The sequence below is a fragment of the Orycteropus afer genome, unplaced genomic scaffold (genome assembly GCF_000298275.1).
Source record: "Orycteropus afer afer isolate SDZICR_OR568_19922 unplaced genomic scaffold, OryAfe1.0 scaffold00030, whole genome shotgun sequence".
In the NCBI taxonomy this organism is placed as follows: domain Eukaryota; kingdom Metazoa; phylum Chordata; class Mammalia; order Tubulidentata; family Orycteropodidae; genus Orycteropus; species Orycteropus afer.
Window position 1 is genome coordinate 12,655,986 of NW_006921617.1, and position 13,590 is coordinate 12,669,575.

A 13,590-nucleotide genomic window follows, 5' to 3' on the forward strand; every position below is an offset into this window, starting at 1 on the left:
TCCAAGGAGCATTCTGGCTGCACTTCCTCCAGGACAGACCTGTTAGTTCTTTTAGCAGTCCATGGTACTTTGACCATTCTTCACCAACACCACAGCTCAAAAGCATCAATCCTTCTTTGGTCTTCCTTATTCCCTGTCCAGCTCTCACAGGCATATACCATAGCTGTGTCAGGTGCCCCTTAGTCCTCCAGGACTAAGTCATTATAGACATGCAAATCAAAACAACGAGATATCATCTCACCCCAGCAGTAACAGCAAAGTTCAACAAGACAGAAAATAACAAATGCTGGTGAGGTTCCGGAGAGACTGAAACTCTTGTACACTGCTGGTGGGACTGTAAAAAGGTATAACCATTGTGGCAAATAGCATGGTGTTTCCTTAAGAAACTGAAAATAGAAATACCGTTTAACCCAGCAATTCCATTACTAGGAATATACTCTAAAGAAGTGTGAGACAGGACATGAACAGACATATGCACACCTATTCAATGCAGCACAATTCACTATAGCAAAGAGATGAAAACAACCTAAATGCCCATCAACGGATACGTGGATAACCAAATTATGGTACATGCACACAATGGAATACTAGGCTACATTAAAGAACAATGAGGGATACACAAATCATCTCACAATGTGGATGAACCTGGAGGACATTATGCTGAGTGAAATAAATCAATCACTGAAAGACAAGTACTGTATGAGCCCATTACTGTAAAAAAACAAAGAAGGGTTTGCTTGAGAAAGGGAACTCACGTTGTAGATTACCAGGGTGGGGAGGGAAGGGGAAGGATTAATTTCAGGCTAGTTGAGGGTAGCATGCTGATGTTGGTAAGGAGAGGGATGTATAGTAAGAGTTTGTGACACTATGATAGCTTTAGAAAAAGGGAGAACACCAAACTCTGCACATAAGATATAAACAACAGATATTAATGCCAACCAGTATATCCACAACCAGCATTACCATCAACACCAAACACCAGGCTATAAACATCTAAGAAGATCAGATGGGCATCAGTGAACAGGAGTACACTCTAGACCAAGGACAGATTCAGCAGACGGTAATCTTGCACAGATACCAGTGATACAAAATACCTGCAATCCTAACAGAAACAGCAGAAGACAGACATAGAGTAATCCCTTACAGACAGCCAGACACTGTGAGAAAGAGATCCAACGGATCTACCAAATCAGGACCATAGTACTGGGGGACACCAGGCTCAAATGGCACAACAAAATACATGAAAGTCTTGTTCCTCACCCTACATTGGTGAATAGCGACTGGGGTCTTAAAAGCTTTCAAGTGGCCACCTAAGATGCACCTAACGGTCTCCTATCATTGGAAGCGAACAAGAGTACAAAAAAATAACAAACAAACAAGGGCATTTGGAAGCAATCAGACCTAGGACACGACTGTCCTTGAGACCAGACAAATTAGATGGTGCCCAGCTACCAATGCCAACCACTCAGAAAAGGATCAAATCTGGAGATCCTGGATAGAGTGGGAGGATAAACGTGGAACAAAATCCAAAAACTCAGTAACGACCAGAATTACTGGTCAGATGGCGTCTAGTGAGACCCCGCCAATACCATGCCCCTGAGATACATTCTGGGCCTGAAATAAAACCCACTCCCAGGGGCTGGCTCTCAGCCCAACAGTAAACAAGATGTACATGCAGACCATTCAACCCAGGGTGAGGTACCCACATACTCTATAGAAATGCATCCATTGAAACAATCAACCACAGGGCACCAGAGGGGCAACATTCACACAGAAGAAATGCAGGGCTCAGCAGAGGAGAGAGGGGTTTTACTGGGCAGGGAGGGGAGGAGAATGGGTTAGGGTTGGGGATGAAAATTGGCGAGTGAAACTAAACGTACATGTAATGTTGAATGTAAAACAAACTCTGCTCTGTAAACCTGCACCTAAAGCACGATAAAAAAAGAAGAGGAAGAATGTAGAAACTGCAAAACATTACATAACATGGAAGAACTTGGGGAAAAGAAAAGCAAGGAAATTATTCTGGAAGAAACAAATGACGGGGGGAAAAGCTTAAGGGAAAAAAAACAATTAGAAATGTTCAAAAAAAGTTTTCATCTAAAAATCAAGAGCAGGATGCTATGAAAAACAGGAAAGCTAAACTCAAGAGCTGAAAGGTAAGTAGATATGAGGCAAAAGACTGTTGTTCAGTATTAAAATTTTTTAAAGTATGTATATATACTATATTTGTGTATTTTCATTAAAGGATAAGCTACATTTATGTTCATTACCTCCTGAAACCTTACCAAAAGTAAAGCACTTTTTCTTTTAAGCCTCAACCCAGAGATAACTACATCTAGAAATAAAACAGAAAATACACATACACACACAGAGCAGAGACATGCTCACACATATACCTACACCCACTTATAGGCACTGAAGCTGAAAAGCAGATGAACAAGTAGAACTCTCTAAGCAAAGAAAGCTTAAATCTAAGCCTGTAGTGAGAAAAGCCTAGAAGCAACCATTCTATCAGTGAATTCCAAAAGCTCAGAACTGATGACCTCTGGAAACAAGGGTAAATGTGGTTGTTGCTACTGCTGTTAAGTGCCATCAAGTCGGCTTTGACTCATAGCATCCCTATATGTAAAAGAACGAAACACTGCCCGGTCCTGCACCAGCCTCATAATCCTTGCTATTCCTGACCCCATCATTGCAGTCATTGTGTCAATTCATTTCGTTAAGAGCCTTCTCCTTTTTTGCTGACCCTCTACTTTACCAAGCATGGATATTCTTCTCCAGGGAATGATCCCTTATGACAACATGACCAAAGTAGGTAAGATGAAGTCTGGTCATTCTTGCTTCCAAGAAGCATTCTGGCTGCACTACTTCCAGGACAGATCTGTTCATTCTTCTGGAAATCCACTGTACTACTTGTATTCTTCACCAACACTACAACTCAAAAGCATCAATTCTTCATCAGTCTTCTTTATTCATTGTCCAGCTTTCACATGCATATGGGGCTACTGAAAACACGATGGCTTGAGTTAGTTAAATGCACCTTACTCTTCAAAGAGACATCTTTGCTCTTCAGCACTTGAAAGAGGAATTTTGCAGCTGATGTGCCCAGTGCAATATGTCGTCTAATTCCTTGACTGCTGCTTCCATTGGTGTTGATTTTGGAACCAAGTAATATGAAATCTTTGACAACTTCAATCTTTTCTCCATTTCTCATGATGCTGCTTATTGGTCCAGTTGTGAGGATTTTCATTTTTTCTATAGTAAGTTATAATCCATAGTGCAGACTGTAGTCTTTATTCTTCATCAGTAAGGGTATCAAGTCATTTTTACTTTCAGCATGGCCAAAACCAGTCCATCTCCACTCACTGTTGTTGTTATGTGCCATCAAGTCAGCCCCAACTCACAGTGACCCCTCCTTGGGTTTCCAAGGCAGTATCACTACGGAAGTAGAATGCCCCATCTTCCTTACAAGGAGTGGCTGGTGGCTCTGAACTGCCAGCCTTCTGGATAGCAGTCAAGTGCCTTAGGGACTATGGAACCAGAGCTCCCCTCTGCTCACTAATGCCTAGAACATTAATCTTTATGCATTTCATTTTTTACAACTTCCAATTTCCTAGAGTCACACTTTGTACATTCCAAGTTCCAATTATTAATGGATGTTTGCAGCTGTTTCCTCCCATTTGAGTCATGCCTCATCAGCAAATGGAAGTCACAAAAGCTTGACTTACTCCATGTCATTAAGGTCAACTATACTTTGAGAAGGCAGCTCTTCCCCAGTTGTATTTTGAGTGACTTCCACCTGAGGGACTCATCTTTTGGCACTATATCAGACAATGTTTCAGGACTATTTCATAAAGTTTCCCAGTATTATATCAGACAGTGTTTCACTGCTATTCTTAAGCTTTGCACTGGCAAATTCTTTGAGAATGGATGGCTCCTTCCATCTTCCGAGTCTGTCTTAGTCTAGAGGCTCCACTGAAACCTGTCTATCATGAGTGATCCTGCTGGTATTTGAAATACCAATGGCACAGCCTCCAGCCTCACAGCAACACACAAGCTACCACAGCACAACAAATTGGACAGGGGTGGGGTAAATGTGGTAGTAGATGCTAAAAACAAAAGGCTTGGCTGAAAGTCTGTTTAAAAAGCATTTAAACTCTGGCTTGCTCTCCCTCCCACACTTCATAGATGAGCTCCTGCCTCACCCTCATCCTAAAAGAAACCTGAAAGTTTATTCTCTAGAAAAAGTAAAACAATCTCCAGTGTACAGAACTATATACTATGGAGCATGGGCCATAGCATTAAAAACAGAAATTTTATGTAAATACTTACATGCTGAATTCAAGAACCAAAGCCTTCTTCCCTTAGTCAGTTTTCATAGGCTGGCAGCCTGGTTTATAATCTCTATCAAGACCTCTCTCTAGGAAGCCAGGCCAGCCCATAAGGAGAGAACTAGTAACTGATACCAGAAGTAACTCAAGAAAACAACCAACCAGATCACCCTACAGTGAAGCCCAGAGGTGACAAACCACTTACAGACAGAAGAGCTTCCAAATTAGCTTTTCACTGCCTACTCTTACAGATGAATGAATAATCAAGGATCACCAAACATCTGAGAAATGGCCTCTGATCTGACAGACAGAACCCAAACAAAGGAAAAGAATAGCAAAAAGAGAAAAACTCAGCAGGGCCGAAAAAAGTTAAAAACAACAACAAAACACAAACAAAAACTACCCTGAATAGGAAAGAGATATTACACCCTTTAAATATGAGTATCATGACTTAAAAATGTGAGAACAACAATAACAACAACAACAAAAACCTTGAAAATTAAAAGATGAGGGAATAGCAGAAACCATAAAAGGATTAAAAGCTTAAGTTAAGGACTCTGCCAGAAGGCGGGGCAGGGGTGTTTATAATAAGAAAGTTAGAGGAATAGTCAAGGATCAGAGAAAATGGAGAAAAGACAATCATTAATGAAATAATTAAATTTCCAGATATGGAAGATCTAATTTCCACTTTAAAATGGCCCAAACATTAGTAGATTTTTAAAAGATCAAGGTACATATTATACACGTTCAGAATACTGGCAAAAAAAAAAACAGGAGAGAGAGTTCCTTATACTTGAGAGGAAAAAAAAAAAAAAAAAAAAACAGCTCACCTGGATCAGGAATCAAAATGGCTGAGGTCTTCTCAACAGCAATTTCATTTTGGATATTAGAAGACAATGGAACTATTCTAAAGAAAACAATTCTCAACCTAGAATTCTATTCCTACGCAAAATTAAAGTGTGAGGTTAAAAAACATAAAAATTCAGACATAAAAGGTCTATTCCCCACACCCTTTATCAAGAAGCTACTCAAGTCAGTGCACTTCATGAAAGAGAGTAAATGTGGAAATAGGGGATATGAAAAACAAAGAAGTCCAATATAGAAACAAGGTGAAAGAACTCAGAATGATGGGCATTAAGTGCAGAGGGCGATCTGTCCAGAGAGAACATATCAGAAGGCACTCAGAGAAATGTTTTCCAGAAGATGAAATGAATACGTATCTCATGTGCCTGAATGTCCTGGAAGATTCAGACACAATTAGAGAGGAGTTTGGGAAAATTTTAAGTATAAGAACAAATGGGGTAAAAAAAGAAAACCAAATTTTAATTCTGTTGAGGTTGGGGGGACTGACTGGGAAGGAATACAAGTGACTTTTCTGAGATGAAGAAAATCTTCTACATATTCATAAGGGTGTAGATTATATGAGTACATGCGTTTGTCAAAAAGTATTCTACATTTTACTGTGTATAAATTATATCTGTTTTTAGAAAGGGTAATAATGAACTACACAAAAATTTATGCAGGAAATACAATTTAAACTTCACAGCTAAGACAGGAATGCCATTTGCAGAATAAAATGCACAATTAATTCTGATCTAAACAAAATTACAATATAACCACTTTAAGACATTAAAGAGTATGAGTATGCGTGGATGGTGTGGGTAGGCTGGAGGTAGTGAAAGTAAGTTGAATCCTCAGCTTCCATACTATCAAAAGATAACTCCTAAAAAAAATCTACAAACAATAATACAAGGACTATCATTGGAAAATGTGGAGGCAAACATGGGGGGAAAAATCAGCTAAAAGTACTTGCCTGTGGAGATGGGGAAAATGGGTGTGGAGAGGGAAGTGATACTGTTTTTCATAAATAAGCACTTTTCACTTTTAGTATATATGATATTGCTTAAAAATAACATAACAATAAATGACTAATTGAAAAAAATAAGTAAGTATAATAAAATATAAGTCTGTTTGACTGACTATAAAGGAAACCTGATTCTAACTTATTTTAAACACAAAAAATCATATGCTACTTTAATACCTAAAACAAACTACATGTGACATATCTAACAACTGATTAAGAACAGTCTGTTTTGTGGTGCTGCAACTGATCTCTCTCTAATTAAGACTAAATGCCACGAGCACATATCAAGTAAGACATTTATACCTTACAGTTATAGATCGATCATCAAACTATCTAGCAAACTTAAAACCAAAAATACAAAGGTATGGCAACAGCTCTTTAAACTCTTATGGCACTCTAACTATAATCTCCCAGCCAGCACTAAACATCACTGGCAAAGCCAATGATGAAGAAACTGGAAACAAAGTGCCCCACTGCAGTATGAATGGCAAAATTGTAACATAATCTGTAAAGATATGCAAAATGCATGATTTCTAATTACTCTACATTATAAATTGTGAAAGAGTCAACTTTCATAGGGAGGGAGGAAAAAAGATTAAATGTTTTGAAAAGACAGAAAATTATGTATGAAATTTATTAAAAATACACTTAAAGACACTATGTAATACTATTTATATAAGAAAAATTCACATTGAATTTCATAAAAGGACACTAACCACTTAAAAGCCTTACATACAGAAACGTGTAAGTTTTGCCGATCATAATTTAAAAAGTTATGTGTTAAATCAGATAATGTTAACGTATTTAGAAATACACAGTGAAGAATGATTTCTGATACCTGTTTTAAAGTACCTGAGAAAAACAAGAAAAAAGGAATACATGAAGCCCATGTGACAAAATTTTAGTATCACTGATGTAGCAATATCTTAATAAATGCTGAAGTATAGGGTTCATTATACTATTTTCTCTATTTTTGTATATACTTCAAAATAATTTTTTAAATGCTCACATCCACATCTGGTCTTTTCAGCAAATCTTCCACTTTAGCAACATCTCCATTGGCAGCAGCTTTAACCAATTCTTCATTGAGGTCACCAGATTCTTGGGTTTCAAATAATTTCTTCAGGAGTTGGGAGAGTCTTTCTGGAAAGCATCAAATAAAGCTACTACTTATAGGAAAATGTCAACCCATAACTACTAACAGATAAGCATTACATATATTCCTAGAATATCCACTTTTCCTACTTTATTATTTCTACCATTAATTTTAGTTTTTATACTGTGCTATATATAATCACCCATACGAGTTATAATTACTAGTATAAAAAGCTGCATTAAATTCAAGCCCATATGTATTCTAACTTTTCTCCAATTCAAGCATTTTTAATTATAATTTTAGAAACAGTACAAGTTACTTACTAAAAATAGTTCAAAATTTAGAAGTCATACAAAAATTATGAACAATATACTGTGACAGAAGTTATCACAGTGATACAAACTTCCTTTCAGGTTTCGATTACACCACAGTGATTCTCAGAACTCAATACTACAGACCTTAAAGTAATTCAACAGATGATGATTATGATTCAAAAGTAAAGTTAAAGTTTACAGTAACATGATAGGCTCTGTGGAAATACTTTAGAGACAAACCAATTTCTAGTTGAAATGGTCATCTTCAGTGCTAATGACATACTTCAACACGTGCCAATTGATTGGTTTGGACTAAAACAAGAACGAACCAAGGAAGAGTTTACATAGTCCCTTTCATAAGATATTTTTTAAATATCACTGATCAACAGAAAAGCTACCAAAATCTACTCCTTAATTTTAAGGTCTACTTATTGGAAAGAAAAAAAATCACAAAGTTAGGCAAGTGACAAAGACCAAGTGTATGTTATTTTAATCATCTCTCACTCCTTTAATTTGTATGTAGGCAGCCTGCTGTGATGACATCTGGCCTAAATATAAAAATAAACACTATTTGATTGAAATTGTAAGCACACTAGCAAATTATAGCAGGAAAGATATTGAGCAGAGGTAGTAAAAAATGAACACACAAAAAGGAAGTCATCCAATGTTTTCCTTTCGTTTCTTACCACTTACAGTAATGGTTCTATCTTCCAGATGACATTGTACATACAGTAACTTATAATTTGTTGTAAAATAAACTGATTCTGTATATATGAAGTTGGAAGCATAGAAATGAAAGACTTAGGATGTGAGTCCATCCAACCACCCAGCATTGTAGCATATGTAGTAACTTAAGAGAAAGAAATGGGGCAGATTTATAAAAACATCCAGGAAGAAAGCCATCTGTTAGCAATAATGTTGGAAATAAAGAAAAAATAAAGCACTGTAAGACAGTGAAATTTCTTTGGCAGAAAAGAAAAGTTCTGACTAAGAGTTAAAGGTTGAATTTCAGGTACCTCAGATCTGATGTGGAGAAACCCTTAATATACTCAAGAAAAAAGCACTTATTTATGGAACTTTTCCAAGGAATGCCTCAACCAGAATACCAGAGTAAGGGTTGTTCAACATATGGAAGGGAGTGGGGGGAAGGAAACCCTTGAGTCAAAATTTAAAAGGTGAGTAACACTCAAATGAAGCTACATGATCTGAGAGAAAGCCAAGAATATATATACCATTATATGTGAGAATTTGGGAATTAGCAAAGGTTCTAATGTAAAACATTACTTTTAAGGGAACAACACAAAAAACATACCACCAGATGCATTACTAATGGCTGATCCTGCAGATGCCACCTTAGAAACTGCTGCTGGGTTATATGTCCAAGATGTTCCACAAACTTCCACCTTTAAATCACTGTCTGAATAAATCTGTTGTACTCGGCCAACTTTACCTAAAGTCTTTAAAAATAAATTAGATTAATGTTCCCAAGTCCAAATTATACACTTTAACACCAATCACAAGTTTTTATTTTTTAAAAATGTTATTTTTTCTTTGATCCTAATGAAAAAACTTTTAAAAAATAGCCATAGTCAAACAGGTTATTTATTAAGGACAAACTTTGAGAAGTATCTCCAGCAAATATTTTAATAAATAAAATACTTCCACAAGAGTGAAAAAGGAAAACTAAATTATGACAAAATCTACCTTATTCATACAAGTTCATAGAAGTTTGCTTTTTGATATTCAACTCTTCAAAAGAAGAGTTAAAAGTTAAAAATAAGCTATCTTATAAAATGCATCTTGAGAACTGGCAGCTCTCGTAGTACAAAATCCATTCTCAATCTAGCCTAAAATAATAAAATCTAATTTCTGAGAAAAACACTTGATCTGAAAAGAGCCACAGCCACACCTATGTTTAAATCTTTTTGGGAATCACTCTTGATTCCAAAACAGAAATGAGTGTAGAAAGAGCATGCTTATTAAATATATGTAACAAAAAGAGCCGTTAAACGCATTATCACAAGCAGCAGCAGCAGTCTTACCATATATCAGATTCTGTTCTAAGAGCTTTACATATACTGACTCACCTAATACTCGCAACCCTGAAATGTGTTAGCCCCTTCCAAATTCAGGTTCAAAACCCATTTTCTTAAACACAACAGAATACCAAATGACAATATCGGAACATTGATGAAGGACATTTCAACACTGATAAACAATATTTACTTCCTAATACAGAAGAGTGATTGTCCTTGACTGTTTTCCCCCTCTTTAACCTCTCCACAGCATTTGACCCCAACTTTTTGAAACTATTTCCTTGATTTCCAGATGTGATTATTCTACTCTTTCTGCCAGTTCCTTCCTTTTCTCCACTGACTAGCTCCTCTTCCTTCCTCTGATCCCTAAATAGGTTTATTCTCTCAAATTTTTACTCCTTAGTATTTTGCTCTTCTTTCTTGGAAATTTAATCCACTTTAACAACAATCATCTTTATTCCAAAAGGCTCTAAAATACACTTCTCTTTAGCCCTGTTCATCCCTGATTGTTCTAGTTACCTAGCACTGCTCTGACAAGAATATACAACAATGAGATGGCTGAACAAACAGAAGTTTATTCTCTTACAGTTTGGAGGCTTCAAGTTCAAGTTCAAAGTGCCAGGCTCTAGGGGCTGAGTAAAAGACCCTCAACCTTGGGGTCCAGCTGTGCCTCCTATTCCTAGCCCACTGGAGGTGGAGGTGTTTCTTCACTCAGACAGCTGCTGGCTGCTGAGGCTGAAACCCAAGGTTAACAAGTAAAAAGGCACAGTCCCAATGTTACAAACTACACGGCGGGCCATTAATTTAAGTCCATTGTACGTCCCAAGGTTAGCAGAGCACAACAGGCTGATGAACAACGACTTGGCTACATGCAGGGTCCAAGCATGCCATAAGCTCGAGATCATTGCCCAAGGATTCTGCTTATGCACAGAAAGCAGACCACATTCCCTAAGAGAGCTACTCAGCTGCTCCCAGTAGATTACACCATGGAACTGATTACCAGTCTCATCATGGGGAATACTACATCCAGCTGCCCAGCGACTCAACCAGGCCCAGCCAAGTTGACACACAAACTGAACTACCACACTGCTCCCCTCCAAAAACAATTCTAGTTTTACCTTCTCATTAGACATTTTCAGTTGGGTTTTTCCATCATGATCTCAAACCCTATCAGGCCACTTTCTCTACTTTTTTTTCCCATTAACTCCTCTACCTAGTCTGTGCTCCTGTATTATCTCATTATATACTTCTAAGAGAGAAAAACAAATTTTTTTTTTACATAACTATACTACGCTATCATCAACCAACTCAAAATGATCAATAATTCTAAATTATTATAAAATAATATTCATTGTTCAAATTTCCATTACCTTATAAATGATATAATTGTTTTCAGTTTGTTTAAACCAAAATCCAAATTAAGGCCATAAAAATATACTGTTCCTTTAGAAATTATCTCCCAAAGAAACAAGGTTCATTTGACCTATAAAATTTCTTGCTATCTGAATTTTGCTGACTGGTATACTTTAATTGGTATTGTTTTATTCTTGGTCCTCAGTATTGCTCAGTGAGAACCTTTCTTTGGTTTTGTTTTTAAAGATAAAATGTCATGAGTTCAAACACTATTCAAATTCAAATACAAGACTTTGGGTTTTTATTTCATCGCTTCTATATTATGTCTGTACTTCCTTTTCCCATGATAACATTCTAGTTCTTAAAGTCACTGGGGATAAGAGAATTGGAATTATCACACGATACTTATTTGGGGTTTTTTTGCCACATTACCCACATAACATTCTCAGAATAATAATACCAAGACTACCAATAAAATTTCTGAAAATTGCTAAAGACTGCTTTTTCCTCATAGTTGTTTGGGGTATATTCTTATAATAAAGATATAAAGAGAAATTACTATGTTTAAAAATCACTTAAAATTTCTTGTACAGTTATGCCAATTGGAAAAATTTAGGCTTCATTTGTTCTATTTTATTTATCATTTTTAGAACTTCCGTTTAAAACTTAATTTTGTTTTAGAATTTTATAAAATATGTAGGTGGTTTAAAACCAAGTTTACAAAATAAGATGTATTCAAAGAAGTCTCCCTTCTACTTTTGTCTTCTTTATCCTATTCCACCTCTATACAGCTAACACTTTCTTTATATTTCATTGTTAACCCTTATATTTTTTTAATACAAAGTTCATATTGTCTTATTAGCTATGTTTACCCTAATCCCACTATATAATACCTCTATAATAACACTTGTTCCCTTTTTTTAAGAAATATATAGTGTGTATTGGTTCTCAACTATAAACAACACTGAAATTAATCACTAAGGTCTTCTTTCTCTTATTCTTCCTCTATAATATTTCGATTTAAAATAAAAAGTACTTAGTACCAATCAATAACTAAAAGACACAATAAGACAGCTTATTAAAACTTTCATATGCTTTCTCCATTCCTGGCCCATTTTTAATAGCTATACTTTGTCTACATTGTTAGAGCACATAAAACCAGTTACCACCAAGTCAACTGGAACTCATGGCAACTCCATGTATGATAAAAGTACAACCATGCTTACCAGAGTTTCTAATGGCTGATTTTTCAGAAGTAGACCACCACCAGACTTTTCTTATGAAGCAACTCAAGTGGACTCAAACTGACAACCTTTCAGTTAGTGGCAGAGTGTGTTAAGCACTTGTACCAGCCATTGGAACATACAATGCCTATATATACACTATCCTTTGCCTCATAACTATCACTTAATCTGAGTTATACAAATAAATACATATTTAATGCTCACCACTAGTCCTTAAGTTAATATCTCTACAGTCATTTTGGTTATCTGAAATTCATTATCTATACAGATTACTTAAAAAACGTTCCTGTGAACAACATGCACTGAGTTCTAATACATTCAAAGCAGTTGCAGTATAGTAAATTACTTGGTATGGCTTTTCTACCCATAAGTCACTGTAAACTCGGTAGTGGAATGAGCAACTAAGGAGCTCCTGATTGTAAATGTTATCCACGTGGAGTATTTCTGTTGGGAGTGGCACAAATCAATGTTCTGGGAGGTTCCTATTCTCTCTCAGGTGCTTAGAGTTCTGGTGCTGTGACTGGCTAGTTTGACCACACTGCCAGGCTCAAAAGGAGGCCTCCTAGAGGCAGAACTCTCTCTGACTGCTGGTTGAGGAAGACGTGCTGCTGCAAGAGACACGTGCTCCTGAAAGAGACACGCGCTGCTGGGAAAGAAACGCAAGAGACGCACATTGCTGAAGGGACAAGCACTGTTGGGAGGGAGACTGTGAGAGACTATTGGCTGAGGGATGGTGGGCTGGGAGAGAGACTGAGCGTTCTTCCTGAACTTGAGTTGTAGCCTGGTGCTTGCTAATAAACCCCGTAATCCGTGAGTTCTGTGTGGCCACTGCAGAGAAATATCGAACCCAGGAGAGATGTGGTGGGTGCTTTGGGAGATTTGGTTGGAGAAAGGGCTGGAGCGGGGAGGCAGCATGTCTGGCCTGGCAGGAATAGGCCTTGGGCTATTGATGGTAATTCTGTCTTCCTCCTGTGGGATTAGAGGAGGTCAAAACATGTGGCCTCCTTGTGCCTTTTGCAGCAGTGTACATAGCTTTCATACTTAAAGTCCATTTGGTTATATATAAAATCCGTGGTATAAATTTTCTTTCCAAGAGAATCTTAAATAAATGTTACTTCATTTATCTCTGCCATAAAACACTGTTACTGAGTTGGTGGTACCTCGTTTTATGAGCTCTGGTAGCATTTGTTGTTGTTGTTATTATGTGCCATCGAGTCAGACCCGACTCATAGCGACCCCTCCTTGGGTTTCCGTATCACTACGGAAGTAGATTGCCCCATCTTCCTTCCGAGGAGTGGCTGATGGGTTTGAACCGCCAGGTTTCTGGTTAGCAGTCAGGTGCCTTAGGCACT

The 13,590-nt window shown here is 37.1% G+C and overlaps 1 protein-coding gene across 1 annotated transcript in view; it reads right to left on the bottom strand.

Moving 5' to 3' along the window:
• MIB1 (MIB E3 ubiquitin protein ligase 1) overlaps window positions 1-13,590 on the bottom strand; it is a 234,167-nt gene that overhangs the window by 104,794 nt on the left and 115,783 nt on the right. The window contains exons 8-9 of the mRNA XM_007935594.2: window positions 8,918-9,062; window positions 7,205-7,338 (exon numbers count right to left, since the gene is read on the bottom strand). Coding sequence (XP_007933785.1) covers window positions 7,205-7,338; window positions 8,918-9,062 — 279 coding nt within the window. The remainder of the gene's footprint in view (window positions 1-7,204; window positions 7,339-8,917; window positions 9,063-13,590) is intronic.